Below are 20,575 nucleotides of genomic sequence, written 5' to 3' on the forward strand. Positions count from 1 at the left end.
ATCATTTCAGAGTATTAAGAATCACTTTAATGTAGGACATATGCAAACACACAAGGAAAAAATCATGATTATCCCATTTGAATCTGCTTTTCCACCATATCCACCTCTCAGTGACCTCCTCCACAGGTTTTCCTGGGGAGCGGTCCAGTCTTCTCCCACAGACTTGGAGAAGTAATACCAATGACACCATAAGCAATTATCGGTCCAGAACACCCACTCTGTTGACTCTCCTCATCTGACCCCATTCCAAAATGACCCTCCTTCTCGTGAACCACCACCGAACGTCCCAGAATGGAATGAGCCCCGAAGAGCTTGGCCTCTGGGAGATCCAGGGACAGCCTTATAACTCCTTTCTCAGAAGCAAAGTTGCCCATGTCTCCAGGACGACTTGGGCGGTCAACACCATTTGGATTGTAAGGAGGACCAACAGTGACGCTGCCTTGACTGAGGTCTCCATACCGATGGACGTCAATGGCACGCTCTTGACGATCCTTGGCAGGGAAACCACGGAGGTTGACTTTCACCTCTAAAACTCCATCGGGGAAGACCTGCTTGAAGAGGATTTGCCCAAAGATCTTTGGCTGGGAACGTGGCAAATTGGGGCTGGGAGTTACTTCACAAGTGGCATAGATCGTGTTGTTGAACTCCACGACTTCCGGCTGTGGAGCTTCGGCAATGGGTGAACAAACTGGACTTCTAGTCAACTCTCCTCCTTGTATATGCAGCACCAGCAATATCAGAGGGATTTGTAGGACCATTTTCTCCATGTTGATCTTTATAGCCTACAATGAAGATTGGATTCAGTGAAATCATTCCGTTTAAGAACATAGTATGTTTGATAGAATACGGTTTAAAGCTCTGAGAGTATAAGTTGCGTTAGGTAAAACACCACAACCAGATTAGTTTGCAAAAAAAAAAAAAAAAAAAAAAAATCACGAAAGAAATTGGACTTTTTAATGGTCATGTAGCCTTGTGAAAAAGCGTGCTTATTTGAATGTGTACTTGTACTTCAAATCTTGAAAATACAACGGTAGGTCTGCTTGCAGATAATAGAACTCTGATGAATTATAAAAACCCACTTAAGTGTACATACCATACCTTACATTAGTGCCCACCAGAGGGCTTATACATTAAAAAGCCAATGACACACACAGGTGGATGTAAATCACACTATGATGAGTGCAGGCAAAGGCCTATGGAAAAGACTAGGGAGAATATTTAACTGCATTTAGAATTTAATAGAAATTATGTTAATTGACCATAAATGCCCAGTAAATTTAGTACTACACGAACCATATTTCAAAGACAATACAAGTAGTTGTGTAATTATATATAGAGAGATAAGGTTGGGTCAAACCAATGACTGTTTCAGCTAACTGCATATACAGTACTTTTAAACTAGAACACAGTTTTATTTACATTTCTATAAACAGGCAATTAAGTCTGAAAACATTATATTCTTGCACTTATGTATATTTTAAAGTTTTATTTACTTAAATGCTAAAGTGCACTTTGTCACAAGGGCAAGTAAAGTGAATAAAAAAAAAACAACAACAAAAAAACCTTTTCGTTGTACTAATTCAAGTCAATGTTTGCAAGAATGGAGAGAGAAAAAAACGAATCAAAAACAGCATAGGACCATTACCGTATAGTTGAAAATCCAAAGAAACCCTCCGACACTTAATCCATGTGCAATCCTGAACTGGGGTTGAGAGAATGTTCCTTTACAATCAAACTGTTGCTCTTATAGGAACTCATGTGGAGCTACAAGTTAACCATATTAGTCTGTTAGTCACTAATTAAGTTCACCTGTCTTTCATTTAGCTCCCTTTCTTTGCCTGTGGGAGGGTCAGCCATAGTTTAGGGACAGATTTGTACCCAGAAATAAACTAAACCTGAAAAATATCCCCAAACCTATTTTTACTGACAGTCATAGAAAAATAATGTGTGAAAGAACAAATAAACTCTAAATATGAAAAGCCACTGTATGCTGATGATTGTGATGTGTGGCAGTGTTGATGCTTCTTAAACCAACTGCTCAAAGGTTTCTACTGTAAATGTGACTGTTTTAATTTATGAGATCTCGAGTAATTTCTTGCTTTTTGTACACTCTTTATTTACTTATTCAAGACAGTGCACATTAATGAACAATCTTGCACTCGTGTAGAGACTGTAAATGAGCCAGCTAGATTATAGCATAAATTCTCATTTTCATTAGGTACCAGTTTGGTACCACACTACCTTCTATATTGATCCTCAAAACTTGTTGTTCCCATACGGATGTGATGGTCGGATGATTACTGGTTGGGAACTAAACACTTTGATGTCCTGGTTTTTCAAGGCCCATATGTTTGTTGTTATCCATCTCTCGTGCTGTCTTTGAGCTATAATCTCCTCGAAGTTGAAGATCTGGTTCCCTTATGTATGCACTAGTCGGATTATTGTTTGCTTCAAACTAACATTATGATGTTCTGATCTCTCAAAACCAGCCATGCGTTGTCCACCCTTCATGACGTCTTTGAGGCCAAATACTTCAAGGACGAGGATTCAGCCCCCGCACCTGTCCCAGAGTTATAGTCACACCAAAGACGAGGAACCCGTTCGGAGCTACGAGCAAAGGCCCCAGTTCACTGTGAGTGTGTGGATTGCAGTGCAGATTGTGGATAGTTGCACGTTTTAAGTGCTTTGCTGAATACATGAGTGTGAGGAGTAAAGTCCCACCTTAGTTTGTGGCTTTGACCTGCTGGATCGCCTAAACTCGAGGGGCGTTGCGTCTTCCTAACCAGTGTTTGTTGAGTGTGTCATGTGGGAAAATAAATACACTAAACCCCAAGCAGATTTACACAAACTGATAAAGTCAAAAGGCATTATGTTGTGCCCCACCCTCCCCTAGCTACCCTTGAGGTGTGGTCACACCCATCAGTGTCATAGCATCATGCAAATCTCTTTTACCATTTAGAGAAATAGTGTATATTTATAGACCATTGTCATGCTCCGAAAGTGTAAACCCATTAAGCACAGTACAAGCAAACTTAAACTATAGGATGAACGCAGGTAAAGTGGACTTTTTTTTTTAAAGAGTGGAGCGGTTTACTATTGGGAGCGATGGCCAAAAAGTCTCTGAAAAGACCAAAACAGACAGGAATTGCTGGACACCAGGAAACCAGTCAAAAGCATTGGAAGGGTTTGTAATGGCAATAAATCTAGGGATATCATTTCAGAGTATTAAGAATCACTTTAATGTAGGACATATGCAAACACACAAGGAAAAAATCATGATTATCCCATTTGAATCTGCTTTTCCACCATATCCGCCTCTCAGTGACCTCCTCCACAGGTTTTCCTGGGGAGCGGTCCAGTCTTCTCCCACAGACTTGGAGAAGTAATACCAATGACACCATAAGCAATTATCGGTCCAGAACACCCACTCTGTTGACTCTCCTCATCTGACCCCATTCCAAAATGACCCTCCTTCTCGTGAACCACCACCGAACGTCCCAGAATGGAATGAGCCCCGAAGAGCTTGGCCTCTGGGAGATCCAGGGACAGCCTTATAACTCCTTTCTCAGAAGCAAAGTTGCCCATGTCTCCAGGACGACTTGGGCGGTCAACACCATTTGGATTGTAAGGAGGACCAACAGTGACGCTGCCTTGACTGAGGTCTCCATACCGATGGACGTCAATGGCACGCTCTTGACGATCCTTGGCAGGGAAACCACGGAGGTTGACTTTCACCTCTAAAACTCCATCGGGGAAGACCTGCTTGAAGAGGATTTGCCCAAAGATCTTTGGCTGGGAACGTGGCAAATTGGGGCTGGGAGTTACTTCACAAGTGGCATAGATCGTGTTGTTGAACTCCACGACTTCCGGCTGTGGAGCTTCGGCAATGGGTGAACAAACTGGACTTCTAGTCAACTCTCCTCCTTGTATATGCAGCACCAGCAATATCAGAGGGATTTGTAGGACCATTTTCTCCATGTTGATCTTTATAGCCTACAATGAAGATTGGATTCAGTGAAATCATTCCGTTTAAGAACATAGTATGTTTGATAGAATACGGTTTAAAGCTCTGAGAGTATAAGTTGCGTTAGGTAAAACACCACAACCAGATTAGTTTGCAAAGAAAAAAAAAAAAAAAAAAAATCACGAAAGAAATTGGACTTTTTAATGGTCATGTAGCCTTGTGAAAAAGCGTGCTTATTTGAATGTGTACTTGTACTTCAAATCTTGAAAATACAACGGTAGGTCTGCTTGCAGATAATAGAACTCTGATGAATTATAAAAACCCACTTAAGTGTACATACCATACCTTACATTAGTGCCCACCAGAGGGCTTATACATTAAAAAGCCAATGACACACACAGGTGGATGTAAATCACACTATGATGAGTGCAGGCAAAGGCCTATGGAAAAGACTAGGGAGAATATTTAACTGCATTTAGAATTTAATAGAAATTATGTTAATTGACCATAAATGCCCAGTAAATTTAGTACTACACGAACCATATTTCAAAGACAATACAAGTAGTTGTGTAATTATATATAGAGAGATAAGGTTGGGTCAAACCAATGACTGTTTCAGCTAACTGCATATACAGTACTTTTAAACTAGAACACAGTTTTATTTACATTTCTATAAACAGGCAATTAAGTCTGAAAACATTATATTCTTGCACTTATGTACATTTTAAAGTTTTATTTACTTAAATGCTAAAGTGCACTTTGTCACAAGGGCAAGTAAAGTGAATTAAAAAAAAACAACAACAAAAAAACCTTTTCGTTGTACTAATTCAAGTCAATGTTTGCAAGAATGGAGAGAGAAAAAAACGAATCAAAAACAGCATAGGACCATTACCGTATAGTTGAAAATCCAAAGAAACCCTCCGACACTTAATCCATGTGCAATCCTGAACTGGGGTTGAGAGAATGTTCCTTTACAATCAAACTGTTGCTCTTATAGGAACTCATGTGGAGCTACAAGTTAACCATATTAGTCTGTTAGTCACTAATTAAGTTCACCTGTCTTTCATTTAGCTCCCTTTCTTTGCCTGTGGGAGGGTCAGCCATAGTTTAGGGACAGATTTGTACCCAGAAATAAACTAAACCTGAAAAATATCCCCAAACCTATTTTTACTGACAGTCATAGAAAAATAATGTGTGAAAGAACAAATAAACTCTAAATATGAAAAGCCACTGTATGCTGATGATTGTGATGTGTGGCAGTGTTGATGCTTCTTAAACCAACTGCTCAAAGGTTTCTACTGTAAATGTGACTGTTTTAATTTATGAGATCTCGAGTAATTTCTTGCTTTTTGTACACTCTTTATTTACTTATTCAAGACAGTGCACATTAATGAACAATCTTGCACTCGTGTAGAGACTGTAAATGAGCCAGCTAGATTATAGCATAAATTCTCATTTTCATTAGGTACCAGTTTGGTACCACACTACCTTCTATATTGATCCTCAAAACTTGTTGTTCCCATACGGATGTGATGGTCGGATGATTACTGGTTGGGAACTAAACACTTTGATGTCCTGGTTTTTCAAGGCCCATATGTTTGTTGTTATCCATCTCTCGTGCTGTCTTTGAGCTATAATCTCCTCGAAGTTGAAGATCTGGTTCCCTTATGTATGCACTAGTCGGATTATTGTTTGCTTCAAACTAACATTATGATGTTCTGATCTCTCAAAACCAGCCATGCGTTGTCCACCCTTCATGACGTCTTTGAGGCCAAATACTTCAAGGACGAGGATTCAGCCCCCGCACCTGTCCCAGAGTTATAGTCACACCAAAGACGAGGAACCCGTTCGGAGCTACGAGCAAAGGCCCCAGTTCACTGTGAGTGTGTGGATTGCAGTGCAGATTGTGGATAGTTGCACGTTTTAAGTGCTTTGCTGAATACATGAGTGTGAGGAGTAAAGTCCCACCTTAGTTTGTGGCTTTGACCTGCTGGATCGCCTAAACTCGAGGGGCGTTGCGTCTTCCTAACCAGTGTTTGTTGAGTGTGTCATGTGGGAAAATAAATACACTAAACCCCAAGCAGATTTACACAAACTGATAAAGTCAAAAGGCATTATGTTGTGCCCCACCCTCCCCTAGCTACCCTTGAGGTGTGGTCACACCCATCAGTGTCATAGCATCATGCAAATCTCTTTTACCATTTAGAGAAATAGTGTATATTTATAGACCATTGTCATGCTCCGAAAGTGTAAACCCATTAAGCACAGTACAAGCAAACTTAAACTATAGGATGAACGCAGGTAAAGTGGACTTTTTTTTTTTTAAGAGTGGAGCGGTTTACTATTGGGAGCGATGGCCAAAAAGTCTCTGAAAAGACCAAAACAGACAGGAATTGCTGGACACCAGGAAACCAGTCAAAAGCATTGGAAGGGTTTGTAATGGCAATAAATCTAGGGATATCATTTCAGAGTATTAAGAATCACTTTAATGTAGGACATATGCAAACACACAAGGAAAAAAATCATGATTATCCCATTTGAATCTGCTTTTCCACCATATCCGCCTCTCAGTGACCTCCTCCACAGGTTTTCCTGGGGAGCGGTCCAGTCTTCTCCCACAGACTTGGAGAAGTAATACCAATGACACCATAAGCAATTATCGGTCCAGAACACCCACTCTGTTGACTCTCCTCATCTGACCCCATTCCAAAATGACCCTCCTTCTCGTGAACCACCACCGAACGTCCCAGAATGGAATGAGCCCCGAAGAGCTTGGCCTCTGGGAGATCCAGGGACAGCCTTATAACTCCTTTCTCAGAAGCAAAGTTGCCCATGTCTCCAGGACGACTTGGGCGGTCAACACCATTTGGATTGTAAGGAGGACCAACAGTGACGCTGCCTTGACTGAGGTCTCCATACCGATGGACGTCAATGGCACGCTCTTGACGATCCTTGGCAGGGAAACCACGGAGGTTGACTTTCACCTCTAAAACTCCATCGGGGAAGACCTGCTTGAAGAGGATTTGCCCAAAGATCTTTGGCTGGGAACGTGGCAAATTGGGGCTGGGAGTTACTTCACAAGTGGCATAGATCGTGTTGTTGAACTCCACGACTTCCGGCTGTGGAGCTTCGGCAATGGGTGAACAAACTGGACTTCTAGTCAACTCTCCTCCTTGTATATGCAGCACCAGCAATATCAGAGGGATTTGTAGGACCATTTTCTCCATGTTGATCTTTATAGCCTACAATGAAGATTGGATTCAGTGAAATCATTCCGTTTAAGAACATAGTATGTTTGATAGAATACGGTTTAAAGCTCTGAGAGTATAAGTTGCGTTAGGTAAAACACCACAACCAGATTAGTTTGCAAAGAAAAAAAAAAAAAAAATCACGAAAGAAATTGGACTTTTTAATGGTCATGTAGCCTTGTGAAAAAGCGTGCTTATTTGAATGTGTACTTGTACTTCAAATCTTGAAAATACAACGGTAGGTCTGCTTGCAGATAATAGAACTCTGATGAATTATAAAAACCCACTTAAGTGTACATACCATACCTTACATTAGTGCCCACCAGAGGGCTTATACATTAAAAAGCCAATGACACACACAGGTGGATGTAAATCACACTATGATGAGTGCAGGCAAAGGCCTATGGAAAAGACTAGGGAGAATATTTAACTGCATTTAGAATTTAATAGAAATTATGTTAATTGACCATAAATGCCCAGTAAATTTAGTACTACACGAACCATATTTCAAAGACAATACAAGTAGTTGTGTAATTATATATAGAGAGATAAGGTTGGGTCAAACCAATGACTGTTTCAGCTAACTGCATATACAGTACTTTTAAACTAGAACACAGTTTTATTTACATTTCTATAAACAGGCAATTAAGTCTGAAAACATTATATTCTTGCACTTATGTATATTTTAAAGTTTTATTTACTTAAATGCTAAAGTGCACTTTGTCACAAGGGCAAGTAAAGTGAATTAAAAAAAAACAACAACAAAAAAACCTTTTCGTTGTACTAATTCAAGTCAATGTTTGCAAGAATGGAGAGAGAAAAAAACGAATCAAAAACAGCATAGGACCATTACCGTATAGTTGAAAATCCAAAGAAACCCTCCGACACTTAATCCATGTGCAATCCTGAACTGGGGTTGAGAGAATGTTCCTTTACAATCAAACTGTTGCTCTTATAGGAACTCATGTGGAGCTACAAGTTAACCATATTAGTCTGTTAGTCACTAATTAAGTTCACCTGTCTTTCATTTAGCTCCCTTTCTTTGCCTGTGGGAGGGTCAGCCATAGTTTAGGGACAGATTTGTACCCAGAAATAAACTAAACCTGAAAAATATCCCCAAACCTATTTTTACTGACAGTCATAGAAAAATAATGTGTGAAAGAACAAATAAACTCTAAATATGAAAAGCCACTGTATGCTGATGATTGTGATGTGTGGCAGTGTTGATGCTTCTTAAACCAACTGCTCAAAGGTTTCTACTGTAAATGTGACTGTTTTAATTTATGAGATCTCGAGTAATTTCTTGCTTTTTGTACACTCTTTATTTACTTATTCAAGACAGTGCACATTAATGAACAATCTTGCACTCGTGTAGAGACTGTAAATGAGCCAGCTAGATTATAGCATAAATTCTCATTTTCATTAGGTACCAGTTTGGTACCACACTACCTTCTATATTGATCCTCAAAACTTGTTGTTCCCATACGGATGTGATGGTCGGATGATTACTGGTTGGGAACTAAACACTTTGATGTCCTGGTTTTTCAAGGCCCATATGTTTGTTGTTATCCATCTCTCGTGCTGTCTTTGAGCTATAATCTCCTCGAAGTTGAAGATCTGGTTCCCTTATGTATGCACTAGTCGGATTATTGTTTGCTTCAAACTAACATTATGATGTTCTGATCTCTCAAAACCAGCCATGCGTTGTCCACCCTTCATGACGTCTTTGAGGCCAAATACTTCAAGGACGAGGATTCAGCCCCCGCACCTGTCCCAGAGTTATAGTCACACCAAAGACGAGGAACCCGTTCGGAGCTACGAGCAAAGGCCCCAGTTCACTGTGAGTGTGTGGATTGCAGTGCAGATTGTGGATAGTTGCACGTTTTAAGTGCTTTGCTGAATACATGAGTGTGAGGAGTAAAGTCCCACCTTAGTTTGTGGCTTTGACCTGCTGGATCGCCTAAACTCGAGGGGCGTTGCGTCTTCCTAACCAGTGTTTGTTGAGTGTGTCATGTGGGAAAATAAATACACTAAACCCCAAGCAGATTTACACAAACTGATAAAGTCAAAAGGCATTATGTTGTGCCCCACCCTCCCCTAGCTACCCTTGAGGTGTGGTCACACCCATCAGTGTCATAGCATCAAGCAAATCTCTTTTATCATTTAGAGAAATAGTGTATATTTATAGACCATTGTCATGCTCCGAAAGTGTAAACCCATTAAGCACAGTACAAGCAAACTTAAACTATAGGATGAACGCAGGTAAAGTGGACTTTTTTTTTTTTAAGAGTGGAGCGGTTTACTATTGGGAGCGATGGCCAAAAAGTCTCTGAAAAGACCAAAACAGACAGGAATTGCTGGACACCAGGAAACCAGTCAAAAGCATTGGAAGGGTTTGTAATGGCAATAAATCTAGGGATATCATTTCAGAGTATTAAGAATCACTTTAATGTAGGACATATGCAAACACACAAGGAAAAAATCATGATTATCCCATTTGAATCTGCTTTTCCACCATATCCACCTCTCAGTGACCTCCTCCACAGGTTTTCCTGGGGAGCGGTCCAGTCTTCTCCCACAGACTTGGAGAAGTAATACCAATGACACCATAAGCAATTATCGGTCCAGAACACCCACTCTGTTGACTCTCCTCATCTGACCCCATTCCAAAATGACCCTCCTTCTCGTGAACCACCACCGAACGTCCCAGAATGGAATGAGCCCCGAAGAGCTTGGCCTCTGGGAGATCCAGGGACAGCCTTATAACTCCTTTCTCAGAAGCAAAGTTGCCCATGTCTCCAGGACGACTTGGGCGGTCAACACCATTTGGATTGTAAGGAGGACCAACAGTGACGCTGCCTTGACTGAGGTCTCCATACCGATGGACGTCAATGGCACGCTCTTGACGATCCTTGGCAGGGAAACCACGGAGGTTGACTTTCACCTCTAAAACTCCATCGGGGAAGACCTGCTTGAAGAGGATTTGCCCAAAGATCTTTGGCTGGGAACGTGGCAAATTGGGGCTGGGAGTTACTTCACAAGTGGCATAGATCGTGTTGTTGAACTCCACGACTTCCGGCTGTGGAGCTTCGGCAATGGGTGAACAAACTGGACTTCTAGTCAACTCTCCTCCTTGTATATGCAGCACCAGCAATATCAGAGGGATTTGTAGGACCATTTTCTCCATGTTGATCTTTATAGCCTACAATGAAGATTGGATTCAGTGAAATCATTCCGTTTAAGAACATAGTATGTTTGATAGAATACGGTTTAAAGCTCTGAGAGTATAAGTTGCGTTAGGTAAAACACCACAACCAGATTAGTTTGCAAAGAAAAAAAAAAAAAAAAAAATCACGAAAGAAATTGGACTTTTTAATGGTCATGTAGCCTTGTGAAAAAGCGTGCTTATTTGAATGTGTACTTGTACTTCAAATCTTGAAAATACAACGGTAGGTCTGCTTGCAGATAATAGAACTCTGATGAATTATAAAAACCCACTTAAGTGTACATACCATACCTTACATTAGTGCCCACCAGAGGGCTTATACATTAAAAAGCCAATGACACACACAGGTGGATGTAAATCACACTATGATGAGTGCAGGCAAAGGCCTATGGAAAAGACTAGGGAGAATATTTAACTGCATTTAGAATTTAATAGAAATTATGTTAATTGACCATAAATGCCCAGTAAATTTAGTACTACACGAACCATATTTCAAAGACAATACAAGTAGTTGTGTAATTATATATAGAGAGATAAGGTTGGGTCAAACCAATGACTGTTTCAGCTAACTGCATATACAGTACTTTTAAACTAGAACACAGTTTTATTTACATTTCTATAAACAGGCAATTAAGTCTGAAAACATTATATTCTTGCACTTATGTACATTTTAAAGTTTTATTTACTTAAATGCTAAAGTGCACTTTGTCACAAGGGCAAGTAAAGTGAATTAAAAAAAAACAACAACAAAAAAACCTTTTCGTTGTACTAATTCAAGTCAATGTTTGCAAGAATGGAGAGAGAAAAAAACGAATCAAAAACAGCATAGGACCATTACCGTATAGTTGAAAATCCAAAGAAACCCTCCGACACTTAATCCATGTGCAATCCTGAACTGGGGTTGAGAGAATGTTCCTTTACAATCAAACTGTTGCTCTTATAGGAACTCATGTGGAGCTACAAGTTAACCATATTAGTCTGTTAGTCACTAATTAAGTTCACCTGTCTTTCATTTAGCTCCCTTTCTTTGCCTGTGGGAGGGTCAGCCATAGTTTAGGGACAGATTTGTACCCAGAAATAAACTAAACCTGAAAAATATCCCCAAACCTATTTTTACTGACAGTCATAGAAAAATAATGTGTGAAAGAACAAATAAACTCTAAATATGAAAAGCCACTGTATGCTGATGATTGTGATGTGTGGCAGTGTTGATGCTTCTTAAACCAACTGCTCAAAGGTTTCTACTGTAAATGTGACTGTTTTAATTTATGAGATCTCGAGTAATTTCTTGCTTTTTGTACACTCTTTATTTACTTATTCAAGACAGTGCACATTAATGAACAATCTTGCACTCGTGTAGAGACTGTAAATGAGCCAGCTAGATTATAGCATAAATTCTCATTTTCATTAGGTACCAGTTTGGTACCACACTACCTTCTATATTGATCCTCAAAACTTGTTGTTCCCATACGGATGTGATGGTCGGATGATTACTGGTTGGGAACTAAACACTTTGATGTCCTGGTTTTTCAAGGCCCATATGTTTGTTGTTATCCATCTCTCGTGCTGTCTTTGAGCTATAATCTCCTCGAAGTTGAAGATCTGGTTCCCTTATGTATGCACTAGTCGGATTATTGTTTGCTTCAAACTAACATTATGATGTTCTGATCTCTCAAAACCAGCCATGCGTTGTCCACCCTTCATGACGTCTTTGAGGCCAAATACTTCAAGGACGAGGATTCAGCCCCCGCACCTGTCCCAGAGTTATAGTCACACCAAAGACGAGGAACCCGTTCGGAGCTACGAGCAAAGGCCCCAGTTCACTGTGAGTGTGTGGATTGCAGTGCAGATTGTGGATAGTTGCACGTTTTAAGTGCTTTGCTGAATACATGAGTGTGAGGAGTAAAGTCCCACCTTAGTTTGTGGCTTTGACCTGCTGGATCGCCTAAACTCGAGGGGCGTTGCGTCTTCCTAACCAGTGTTTGTTGAGTGTGTCATGTGGGAAAATAAATACACTAAACCCCAAGCAGATTTACACAAACTGATAAAGTCAAAAGGCATTATGTTGTGCCCCACCCTCCCCTAGCTACCCTTGAGGTGTGGTCACACCCATCAGTGTCATAGCATCATGCAAATCTCTTTTACCATTTAGAGAAATAGTGTATATTTATAGACCATTGTCATGCTCCGAAAGTGTAAACCCATTAAGCACAGTACAAGCAAACTTAAACTATAGGATGAACGCAGGTAAAGTGGACTTTTTTTTTTTTAAGAGTGGAGCGGTTTACTATTGGGAGCGATGGCCAAAAAGTCTCTGAAAAGACCAAAACAGACAGGAATTGCTGGACACCAGGAAACCAGTCAAAAGCATTGGAAGGGTTTGTAATGGCAATAAATCTAGGGATATCATTTCAGAGTATTAAGAATCACTTTAATGTAGGACATATGCAAACACACAAGGAAAAAATCATGATTATCCCATTTGAATCTGCTTTTCCACCATATCCGCCTCTCAGTGACCTCCTCCACAGGTTTTCCTGGGGAGCGGTCCAGTCTTCTCCCACAGACTTGGAGAAGTAATACCAATGACACCATAAGCAATTATCGGTCCAGAACACCCACTCTGTTGACTCTCCTCATCTGACCCCATTCCAAAATGACCCTCCTTCTCGTGAACCACCACCGAACGTCCCAGAATGGAATGAGCCCCGAAGAGCTTGGCCTCTGGGAGATCCAGGGACAGCCTTATAACTCCTTTCTCAGAAGCAAAGTTGCCCATGTCTCCAGGACGACTTGGGCGGTCAACACCATTTGGATTGTAAGGAGGACCAACAGTGACGCTGCCTTGACTGAGGTCTCCATACCGATGGACGTCAATGGCACGCTCTTGACGATCCTTGGCAGGGAAACCACGGAGGTTGACTTTCACCTCTAAAACTCCATCGGGGAAGACCTGCTTGAAGAGGATTTGCCCAAAGATCTTTGGCTGGGAACGTGGCAAATTGGGGCTGGGAGTTACTTCACAAGTGGCATAGATCGTGTTGTTGAACTCCACGACTTCCGGCTGTGGAGCTTCGGCAATGGGTGAACAAACTGGACTTCTAGTCAACTCTCCTCCTTGTATATGCAGCACCAGCAATATCAGAGGGATTTGTAGGACCATTTTCTCCATGTTGATCTTTATAGCCTACAATGAAGATTGGATTCAGTGAAATCATTCCGTTTAAGAACATAGTATGTTTGATAGAATACGGTTTAAAGCTCTGAGAGTATAAGTTGCGTTAGGTAAAACACCACAACCAGATTAGTTTGCAAAGAAAAAAAAAAAAAAAAAAAATCACGAAAGAAATTGGACTTTTTAATGGTCATGTAGCCTTGTGAAAAAGCGTGCTTATTTGAATGTGTACTTGTACTTCAAATCTTGAAAATACAACGGTAGGTCTGCTTGCAGATAATAGAACTCTGATGAATTATAAAAACCCACTTAAGTGTACATACCATACCTTACATTAGTGCCCACCAGAGGGCTTATACATTAAAAAGCCAATGACACACACAGGTGGATGTAAATCACACTATGATGAGTGCAGGCAAAGGCCTATGGAAAAGACTAGGGAGAATATTTAACTGCATTTAGAATTTAATAGAAATTATGTTAATTGACCATAAATGCCCAGTAAATTTAGTACTACACGAACCATATTTCAAAGACAATACAAGTAGTTGTGTAATTATATATAGAGAGATAAGGTTGGGTCAAACCAATGACTGTTTCAGCTAACTGCATATACAGTACTTTTAAACTAGAACACAGTTTTATTTACATTTCTATAAACAGGCAATTAAGTCTGAAAACATTATATTCTTGCACTTATGTATATTTTAAAGTTTTATTTACTTAAATGCTAAAGTGCACTTTGTCACAAGGGCAAGTAAAGTGAATTAAAAAAAAACAACAACAAAAAAACCTTTTCGTTGTACTAATTCAAGTCAATGTTTGCAAGAATGGAGAGAGAAAAAAACGAATCAAAAACAGCATAGGACCATTACCGTATAGTTGAAATTCCAAAGAAACCCTCCGACACTTAATCCATGTGCAATCCTGAACTGGGGTTGAGAGAATGTTCCTTTACAATCAAACTGTTGCTCTTATAGGAACTCATGTGGAGCTACAAGTTAACCATATTAGTCTGTTAGTCACTAATTAAGTTCACCTGTCTTTCATTTAGCTCCCTTTCTTTGCCTGTGGGAGGGTCAGCCATAGTTTAGGGACAGATTTGTACCCAGAAATAAACTAAACCTGAAAAATATCCCCAAACCTATTTTTACTGACAGTCATAGAAAAATAATTTGTGAAAGAACAAATAAACTCTAAATATGAAAAGCCACTGTATGCTGATGATTGTGATGTGTGGCAGTGTTGATGCTTCTTAAACCAACTGCTCAAAGGTTTCTACTGTAAATGTGACTGTTTTAATTTATGAGATCTCGAGTAATTTCTTGCTTTTTGTACACTCTTTATTTACTTATTCAAGACAGTGCACATTAATGAACAATCTTGCACTCGTGTAGAGACTGTAAATGAGCCAGCTAGATTATAGCATAAATTCTCATTTTCATTAGGTACCAGTTTGGTACCACACTACCTTCTATATTGATCCTCAAAACTTGTTGTTCCCATACGGATGTGATGGTCGGATGATTACTGGTTGGGAACTAAACACTTTGATGTCCTGGTTTTTCAAGGCCCATATGTTTGTTGTTATCCATCTCTCGTGCTGTCTTTGAGCTATAATCTCCTCGAAGTTGAAGATCTGGTTCCCTTATGTATGCACTAGTCGGATTATTGTTTGCTTCAAACTAACATTATGATGTTCTGATCTCTCAAAACCAGCCATGCGTTGTCCACCCTTCATGACGTCTTTGAGGCCAAATACTTCAAGGACGAGGATTCAGCCCCCGCACCTGTCCCAGAGTTATAGTCACACCAAAGACGAGGAACCCGTTCGGAGCTACGAGCAAAGGCCCCAGTTCACTGTGAGTGTGTGGATTGCAGTGCAGATTGTGGATAGTTGCACGTTTTAAGTGCTTTGCTGAATACATGAGTGTGAGGAGTAAAGTCCCACCTTAGTTTGTGGCTTTGACCTGCTGGATCGCCTAAACTCGAGGGGCGTTGCGTCTTCCTAACCAGTGTTTGTTGAGTGTGTCATGTGGGAAAATAAATACACTAAACCCCAAGCAGATTTACACAAACTGATAAAGTCAAAAGGCATTATGTTGTGCCCCACCCTCCCCTAGCTACCCTTGAGGTGTGGTCACACCCATCAGTGTCATAGCATCATGCAAATCTCTTTTACCATTTAGAGAAATAGTGTATATTTATAGACCATTGTCATGCTCCGAAAGTGTAAACCCATTAAGCACAGTACAAGCAAACTTAAACTATAGGATGAACGCAGGTAAAGTGGACTTTTTTTTTTAAAGAGTGGAGCGGTTTACTATTGGGAGCGATGGCCAAAAAGTCTCTGAAAAGACCAAAACAGACAGGAATTGCTGGACACCAGGAAACCAGTCAAAAGCATTGGAAGGGTTTGTAATGGCAATAAATCTAGGGATATCATTTCAGAGTATTAAGAATCACTTTAATGTAGGACATATGCAAACACACAAGGAAAAAATCATGATTATCCCATTTGAATCTGCTTTTCCACCATATCCGCCTCTCAGTGACCTCCTCCACAGGTTTTCCTGGGGAGCGGTCCAGTCTTCTCCCACAGACTTGGAGAAGTAATACCAATGACACCATAAGCAATTATCGGTCCAGAACACCCACTCTGTTGACTCTCCTCATCTGACCCCATTCCAAAATGACCCTCCTTCTCGTGAACCACCACCGAACGTCCCAGAATGGAATGAGCCCCGAAGAGCTTGGCCTCTGGGAGATCCAGGGACAGCCTTATAACTCCTTTCTCAGAAGCAAAGTTGCCCATGTCTCCAGGACGACTTGGGCGGTCAACACCATTTGGATTGTAAGGAGGACCAACAGTGACGCTGCCTTGACTGAGGTCTCCATACCGATGGACGTCAATGGCACGCTCTTGACGATCCTTGGCAGGGAAACCACGGAGGTTGACTTTCACCTCTAAAACTCCATCGGGGAAGACCTGCTTGAAGAGGATTTGCCCAAAGATCTTTGGCTGGGAACGTGGCAAATTGGGGCTGGGAGTTACTTCACAAGTGGCATAGATCGTGTTGTTGAACTCCACGACTTCCGGCTGTGGAGCTTCGGCAATGGGTGAACAAACTGGACTTCTAGTCAACTCTCCTCCTTGTATATGCAGCACCAGCAATATCAGAGGGATTTGTAGGACCATTTTCTCCATGTTGATCTTTATAGCCTACAATGAAGATTGGATTCAGTGAAATCATTCCGTTTAAGAACATAGTATGTTTGATAGAATACGGTTTAAAGCTCTGAGAGTATAAGTTGCGTTAGGTAAAACACCACAACCAGATTAGTTTGCAAAAAAAAAAAAAAAAAAAAATCACGAAAGAAATTGGACTTTTTAATGGTCATGTAGCCTTGTGAAAAAGCGTGCTTATTTGAATGTGTACTTGTACTTCAAATCTTGAAAATACAACGGTAGGTCTGCTTGCAGATAATAGAACTCTGATGAATTATAAAAACCCACTTAAGTGTACATACCATACCTTACATTAGTGCCCACCAGAGGGCTTATACATTAAAAAGCCAATGACACACACAGGTGGATGTAAATCACACTATGATGAGTGCAGGCAAAGGCCTATGGAAAAGACTAGGGAGAATATTTAACTGCATTTAGAATTTAATAGAAATTATGTTAATTGACCATAAATGCCCAGTAAATTTAGTACTACACGAACCATATTTCAAAGACAATACAAGTAGTTGTGTAATTATATATAGAGAGATAAGGTTGGGTCAAACCAATGACTGTTTCAGCTAACTGCATATACAGTACTTTTAAACTAGAACACAGTTTTATTTACATTTCTATAAACAGGCAATTAAGTCTGAAAACATTATATTCTTGCACTTATGTATATTTTAAAGTTTTATTTACTTAAATGCTAAAGTGCACTTTGTCACAAGGGCAAGTAAAGTGAATAAAAAAAAAACAACAACAAAAAAACCTTTTCGTTGTACTAATTCAAGTCAATGTTTGCAAGAATGGAGAGAGAAAAAAACGAATCAAAAACAGCATAGGACCATTACCGTATAGTTGAAAATCCAAAGAAACCCTCCGACACTTAATCCATGTGCAATCCTGAACTGGGGTTGAGAGAATGTTCCTTTACAATCAAACTGTTGCTCTTATAGGAACTCATGTGGAGCTACAAGTTAACCATATTAGTCTGTTAGTCACTAATTAAGTTCACCTGTCTTTCATTTAGCTCCCTTTCTTTGCCTGTGGGAGGGTCAGCCATAGTTTAGGGACAGATTTGTACCCAGAAATAAACTAAACCTGAAAAATATCCCCAAACCTATTTTTACTGACAGTCATAGAAAAATAATGTGTGAAAGAACAAATAAACTCTAAATATGAAAAGCCACTGTATGCTGATGATTGTGATGTGTGGCAGTGTTGATGCTTCTTAAACCAACTGCTCAAAGGTTTCTACTGTAAATGTGACTGTTTTAATTTATGAGATCTCGAGTAATTTCTTGCTTTTTGTACACTCTTTATTTACTTATTCAAGACAGTGCACATTAATGAACAATCTTGCACTCGTGTAGAGACTGTAAATGAGCCAGCTAGATTATAGCATAAATTCTCATTTTCATTAGGTACCAGTTTGGTACCACACTACCTTCTATATTGATCCTCAAAACTTGTTGTTCCCATACGGATGTGATGGTCGGATGATTACTGGTTGGGAACTAAACACTTTGATGTCCTGGTTTTTCAAGGCCCATATGTTTGTTGTTATCCATCTCTCGTGCTGTCTTTGAGCTATAATCTCCTCGAAGTTGAAGATCTGGTTCCCTTATGTATGCACTAGTCGGATTATTGTTTGCTTCAAACTAACATTATGATGTTCTGATCTCTCAAAACCAGCCATGCGTTGTCCACCCTTCATGACGTCTTTGAGGCCAAATACTTCAAGGACGAGGATTCAGCCCCCGCACCTGTCCCAGAGTTATAGTCACACCAAAGACGAGGAACCCGTTCGGAGCTACGAGCAAAGGCCCCAGTTCACTGTGAGTGTGTGGATTGCAGTGCAGATTGTGGATAGTTGCACGTTTTAAGTGCTTTGCTGAATACATGAGTGTGAGGAGTAAAGTCCCACCTTAGTTTGTGGCTTTGACCTGCTGGATCGCCTAAACTCGAGGGGCGTTGCGTCTTCCTAACCAGTGTTTGTTGAGTGTGTCATGTGGGAAAATAAATACACTAAACCCCAAGCAGATTTACACAAACTGATAAAGTCAAAAGGCATTATGTTGTGCCCCACCCTCCCCTAGCTACCCTTGAGGTGTGGTCACACCCATCAGTGTCATAGCATCATGCAAATCTCTTTTACCATTTAGAGAAATAGTGTATATTTATAGACCATTGTCATGCTCCGAAAGTGTAAACCCATTAAGCACAGTACAAGCAAACTTAAACTATAGGATGAACGCAGGTAAAGTGGACTTTTTTTTTTAAAGAGTGGAGCGGTTTACTATTGGGAGCGATGGCCAAAAAGTCTCTGAAAAGACCAAAACAGACAGGAATTGCTGGACACCAGGAAACCAGTCAAAAGCATTGGAAGGGTTTGTAATGGCAATAAATCTAGGGATATCATTTCAGAGTATTAAGAATCACTTTAATGTAGGACATATGCAAACACACAAGGAAAAAATCATGATTATCCCATTTGAATCTGCTTTTCCACCATATCCGCCTCTCAGTGACCTCCTCCACAGGTTTTCCTGGGGAGCGGTCCAGTCTTCTCCCACAGACTTGGAGAAGTAATACCAATGACACCATAAGCAATTATCGGTCCAGAACACCCACTCTGTTGACTCTCCTCATCTGACCCCATTCCAAAATGACCCTCCTTCTCGTGAACCACCACCGAACGTCCCAGAATGGAATGAGCCCCGAAGAGCTTGGCCTCTGGGAGATCCAGGGACAGCCTTATAACTCCTTTCTCAGAAGCAAAGTTGCCCATGTCTCCAGGACGACTTGGGCGGTCAACACCATTTGGATTGTAAGGAGGACCAACAGTGACGCTGCCTTGACTGAGGTCTCCATACCGATGGACGTCAATGGCACGCTCTTGACGATCCTTGGCAGGGAAACCACGGAGGTTGACTTTCACCTCTAAAACTCCATCGGGGAAGACCTGCTTGAAGAGGATTTGCCCAAAGATCTTTGGCTGGGAACGTGGCAAATTGGGGCTGGGAGTTACTTCACAAGTGGCATAGATCGTGTTGTTGAACTCCACGACTTCCGGCTGTGGAGCTTCGGCAATGGGTGAACAAACTGGACTTCTAGTCAACTCTCCTCCTTGTATATGCAGCACCAGCAATATCAGAGGGATTTGTAGGACCATTTTCTCCATGTTGATCTTTATAGCCTACAATGAAGATTGGATTCAGTGAAATCATTCCGTTTAAGAACATAGTATGTTTGATAGAATACGGTTTAAAGCTCTGAGAGTATAAGTTGCGTTAGGTAAAACACCACAACCAGATTAGTTTGCAAAGAAAAAAAAAAAAAAAAAAAATCACGAAAGAAATTGGACTTTTTAATGGTCATGTAGCCTTGTGAAAAAGCGTGCTTATTTGAATGTGTACTTGTACTTCAAATCTTGAAAATACAACGGTAGGTCTGCTTGCAGATAATAGAACTCTGATGAATTATAAAAACCCACTTAAGTGTACATACCATACCTTACATTAGTGCCCACCAGAGGGCTTATACATTAAAAAGCCAATGACACACACAGGTGGATGTAAATCACACTATGATGAGTGCAGGCAAAGGCCTATGGAAAAGACTAGGGAGAATATTTAACTGCATTTAGAATTTAATAGAAATTATGTTAATTGACCATAAATGCCCAGTAAATTTAGTACTACACGAACCATATTTCAAAGACAATACA

The 20,575-nt window shown here is 40.4% G+C and overlaps 7 protein-coding genes across 7 annotated transcripts; all 7 read right to left on the reverse strand.

Annotated features, from left to right (window-relative positions):
* Nucleotides 1-4: 4 nt before the first annotated feature.
* Nucleotides 5-767, reverse strand: LOC148969547 (extracellular superoxide dismutase [Cu-Zn]-like). The gene has a single exon (XM_089125938.1). It carries the CDS (start codon nucleotides 765-767, stop codon nucleotides 108-110), a length of 660 nt encoding a protein of 219 aa, XP_088982064.1. The 3' UTR covers nucleotides 5-107.
* Nucleotides 768-3,215: 2,448 nt separating this feature from the next.
* On the reverse strand, nucleotides 3,216-3,978 carry LOC148969548 (extracellular superoxide dismutase [Cu-Zn]-like). Its single transcript, XM_089125953.1, has one exon. The coding sequence runs from the start codon at nucleotides 3,976-3,978 to the stop codon at nucleotides 3,319-3,321; it is 660 nt and encodes a 219-aa protein (XP_088982079.1). The 3' UTR covers nucleotides 3,216-3,318.
* A 2,449-nt stretch (nucleotides 3,979-6,427) lies between these two features.
* Nucleotides 6,428-7,191, reverse strand: LOC148969549 (extracellular superoxide dismutase [Cu-Zn]-like). The gene has a single exon (XM_089125894.1). It carries the CDS (start codon nucleotides 7,189-7,191, stop codon nucleotides 6,532-6,534), a length of 660 nt encoding a protein of 219 aa, XP_088982020.1. The 3' UTR covers nucleotides 6,428-6,531.
* A 2,445-nt stretch (nucleotides 7,192-9,636) lies between these two features.
* On the reverse strand, nucleotides 9,637-10,399 carry LOC148969550 (extracellular superoxide dismutase [Cu-Zn]-like). The gene has a single exon (XM_089125937.1). It carries the CDS (start codon nucleotides 10,397-10,399, stop codon nucleotides 9,740-9,742), a length of 660 nt encoding a protein of 219 aa, XP_088982063.1. The 3' UTR covers nucleotides 9,637-9,739.
* A 2,448-nt stretch (nucleotides 10,400-12,847) lies between these two features.
* Nucleotides 12,848-13,610, reverse strand: LOC148969551 (extracellular superoxide dismutase [Cu-Zn]-like). Its single transcript, XM_089125943.1, has one exon. It carries the CDS (start codon nucleotides 13,608-13,610, stop codon nucleotides 12,951-12,953), a length of 660 nt encoding a protein of 219 aa, XP_088982069.1. The 3' UTR covers nucleotides 12,848-12,950.
* Nucleotides 13,611-16,058: 2,448 nt separating this feature from the next.
* LOC148969552 (extracellular superoxide dismutase [Cu-Zn]-like) lies at nucleotides 16,059-16,821 on the reverse strand. Its single transcript, XM_089125954.1, has one exon. It carries the CDS (start codon nucleotides 16,819-16,821, stop codon nucleotides 16,162-16,164), a length of 660 nt encoding a protein of 219 aa, XP_088982080.1. The 3' UTR covers nucleotides 16,059-16,161.
* A 2,445-nt stretch (nucleotides 16,822-19,266) lies between these two features.
* LOC148969553 (extracellular superoxide dismutase [Cu-Zn]-like) lies at nucleotides 19,267-20,029 on the reverse strand. Its single transcript, XM_089125955.1, has one exon. The coding sequence runs from the start codon at nucleotides 20,027-20,029 to the stop codon at nucleotides 19,370-19,372; it is 660 nt and encodes a 219-aa protein (XP_088982081.1). The 3' UTR covers nucleotides 19,267-19,369.
* Nucleotides 20,030-20,575: the final 546 nt, after the last annotated feature.

Source organism: Pimephales promelas, chromosome 22 (genome assembly GCF_988280905.1).
Source record: "Pimephales promelas chromosome 22, fPimPro1.hap1.1, whole genome shotgun sequence".
NCBI classification, from domain to species: Eukaryota; Metazoa; Chordata; class Actinopteri; order Cypriniformes; family Leuciscidae; genus Pimephales; species Pimephales promelas.

Bases quoted from the DNA above. Each gene is read 5' to 3' on its own strand.
- LOC148969548 (XM_089125953.1), bottom strand. From the start codon at position 3,978: ATGGAGAAAATGGTCCTACAAATCCCTCTGATATTGCTGGTGCTGCAT.
- LOC148969551 (XM_089125943.1), bottom strand. From the start codon at position 13,610: ATGGAGAAAATGGTCCTACAAATCCCTCTGATATTGCTGGTGCTGCAT.
- LOC148969553 (XM_089125955.1), bottom strand. From the start codon at position 20,029: ATGGAGAAAATGGTCCTACAAATCCCTCTGATATTGCTGGTGCTGCAT.
- LOC148969549 (XM_089125894.1), bottom strand. From the start codon at position 7,191: ATGGAGAAAATGGTCCTACAAATCCCTCTGATATTGCTGGTGCTGCAT.
- LOC148969547 (XM_089125938.1), bottom strand. From the start codon at position 767: ATGGAGAAAATGGTCCTACAAATCCCTCTGATATTGCTGGTGCTGCAT.
- LOC148969552 (XM_089125954.1), bottom strand. From the start codon at position 16,821: ATGGAGAAAATGGTCCTACAAATCCCTCTGATATTGCTGGTGCTGCAT.
- LOC148969550 (XM_089125937.1), bottom strand. From the start codon at position 10,399: ATGGAGAAAATGGTCCTACAAATCCCTCTGATATTGCTGGTGCTGCAT.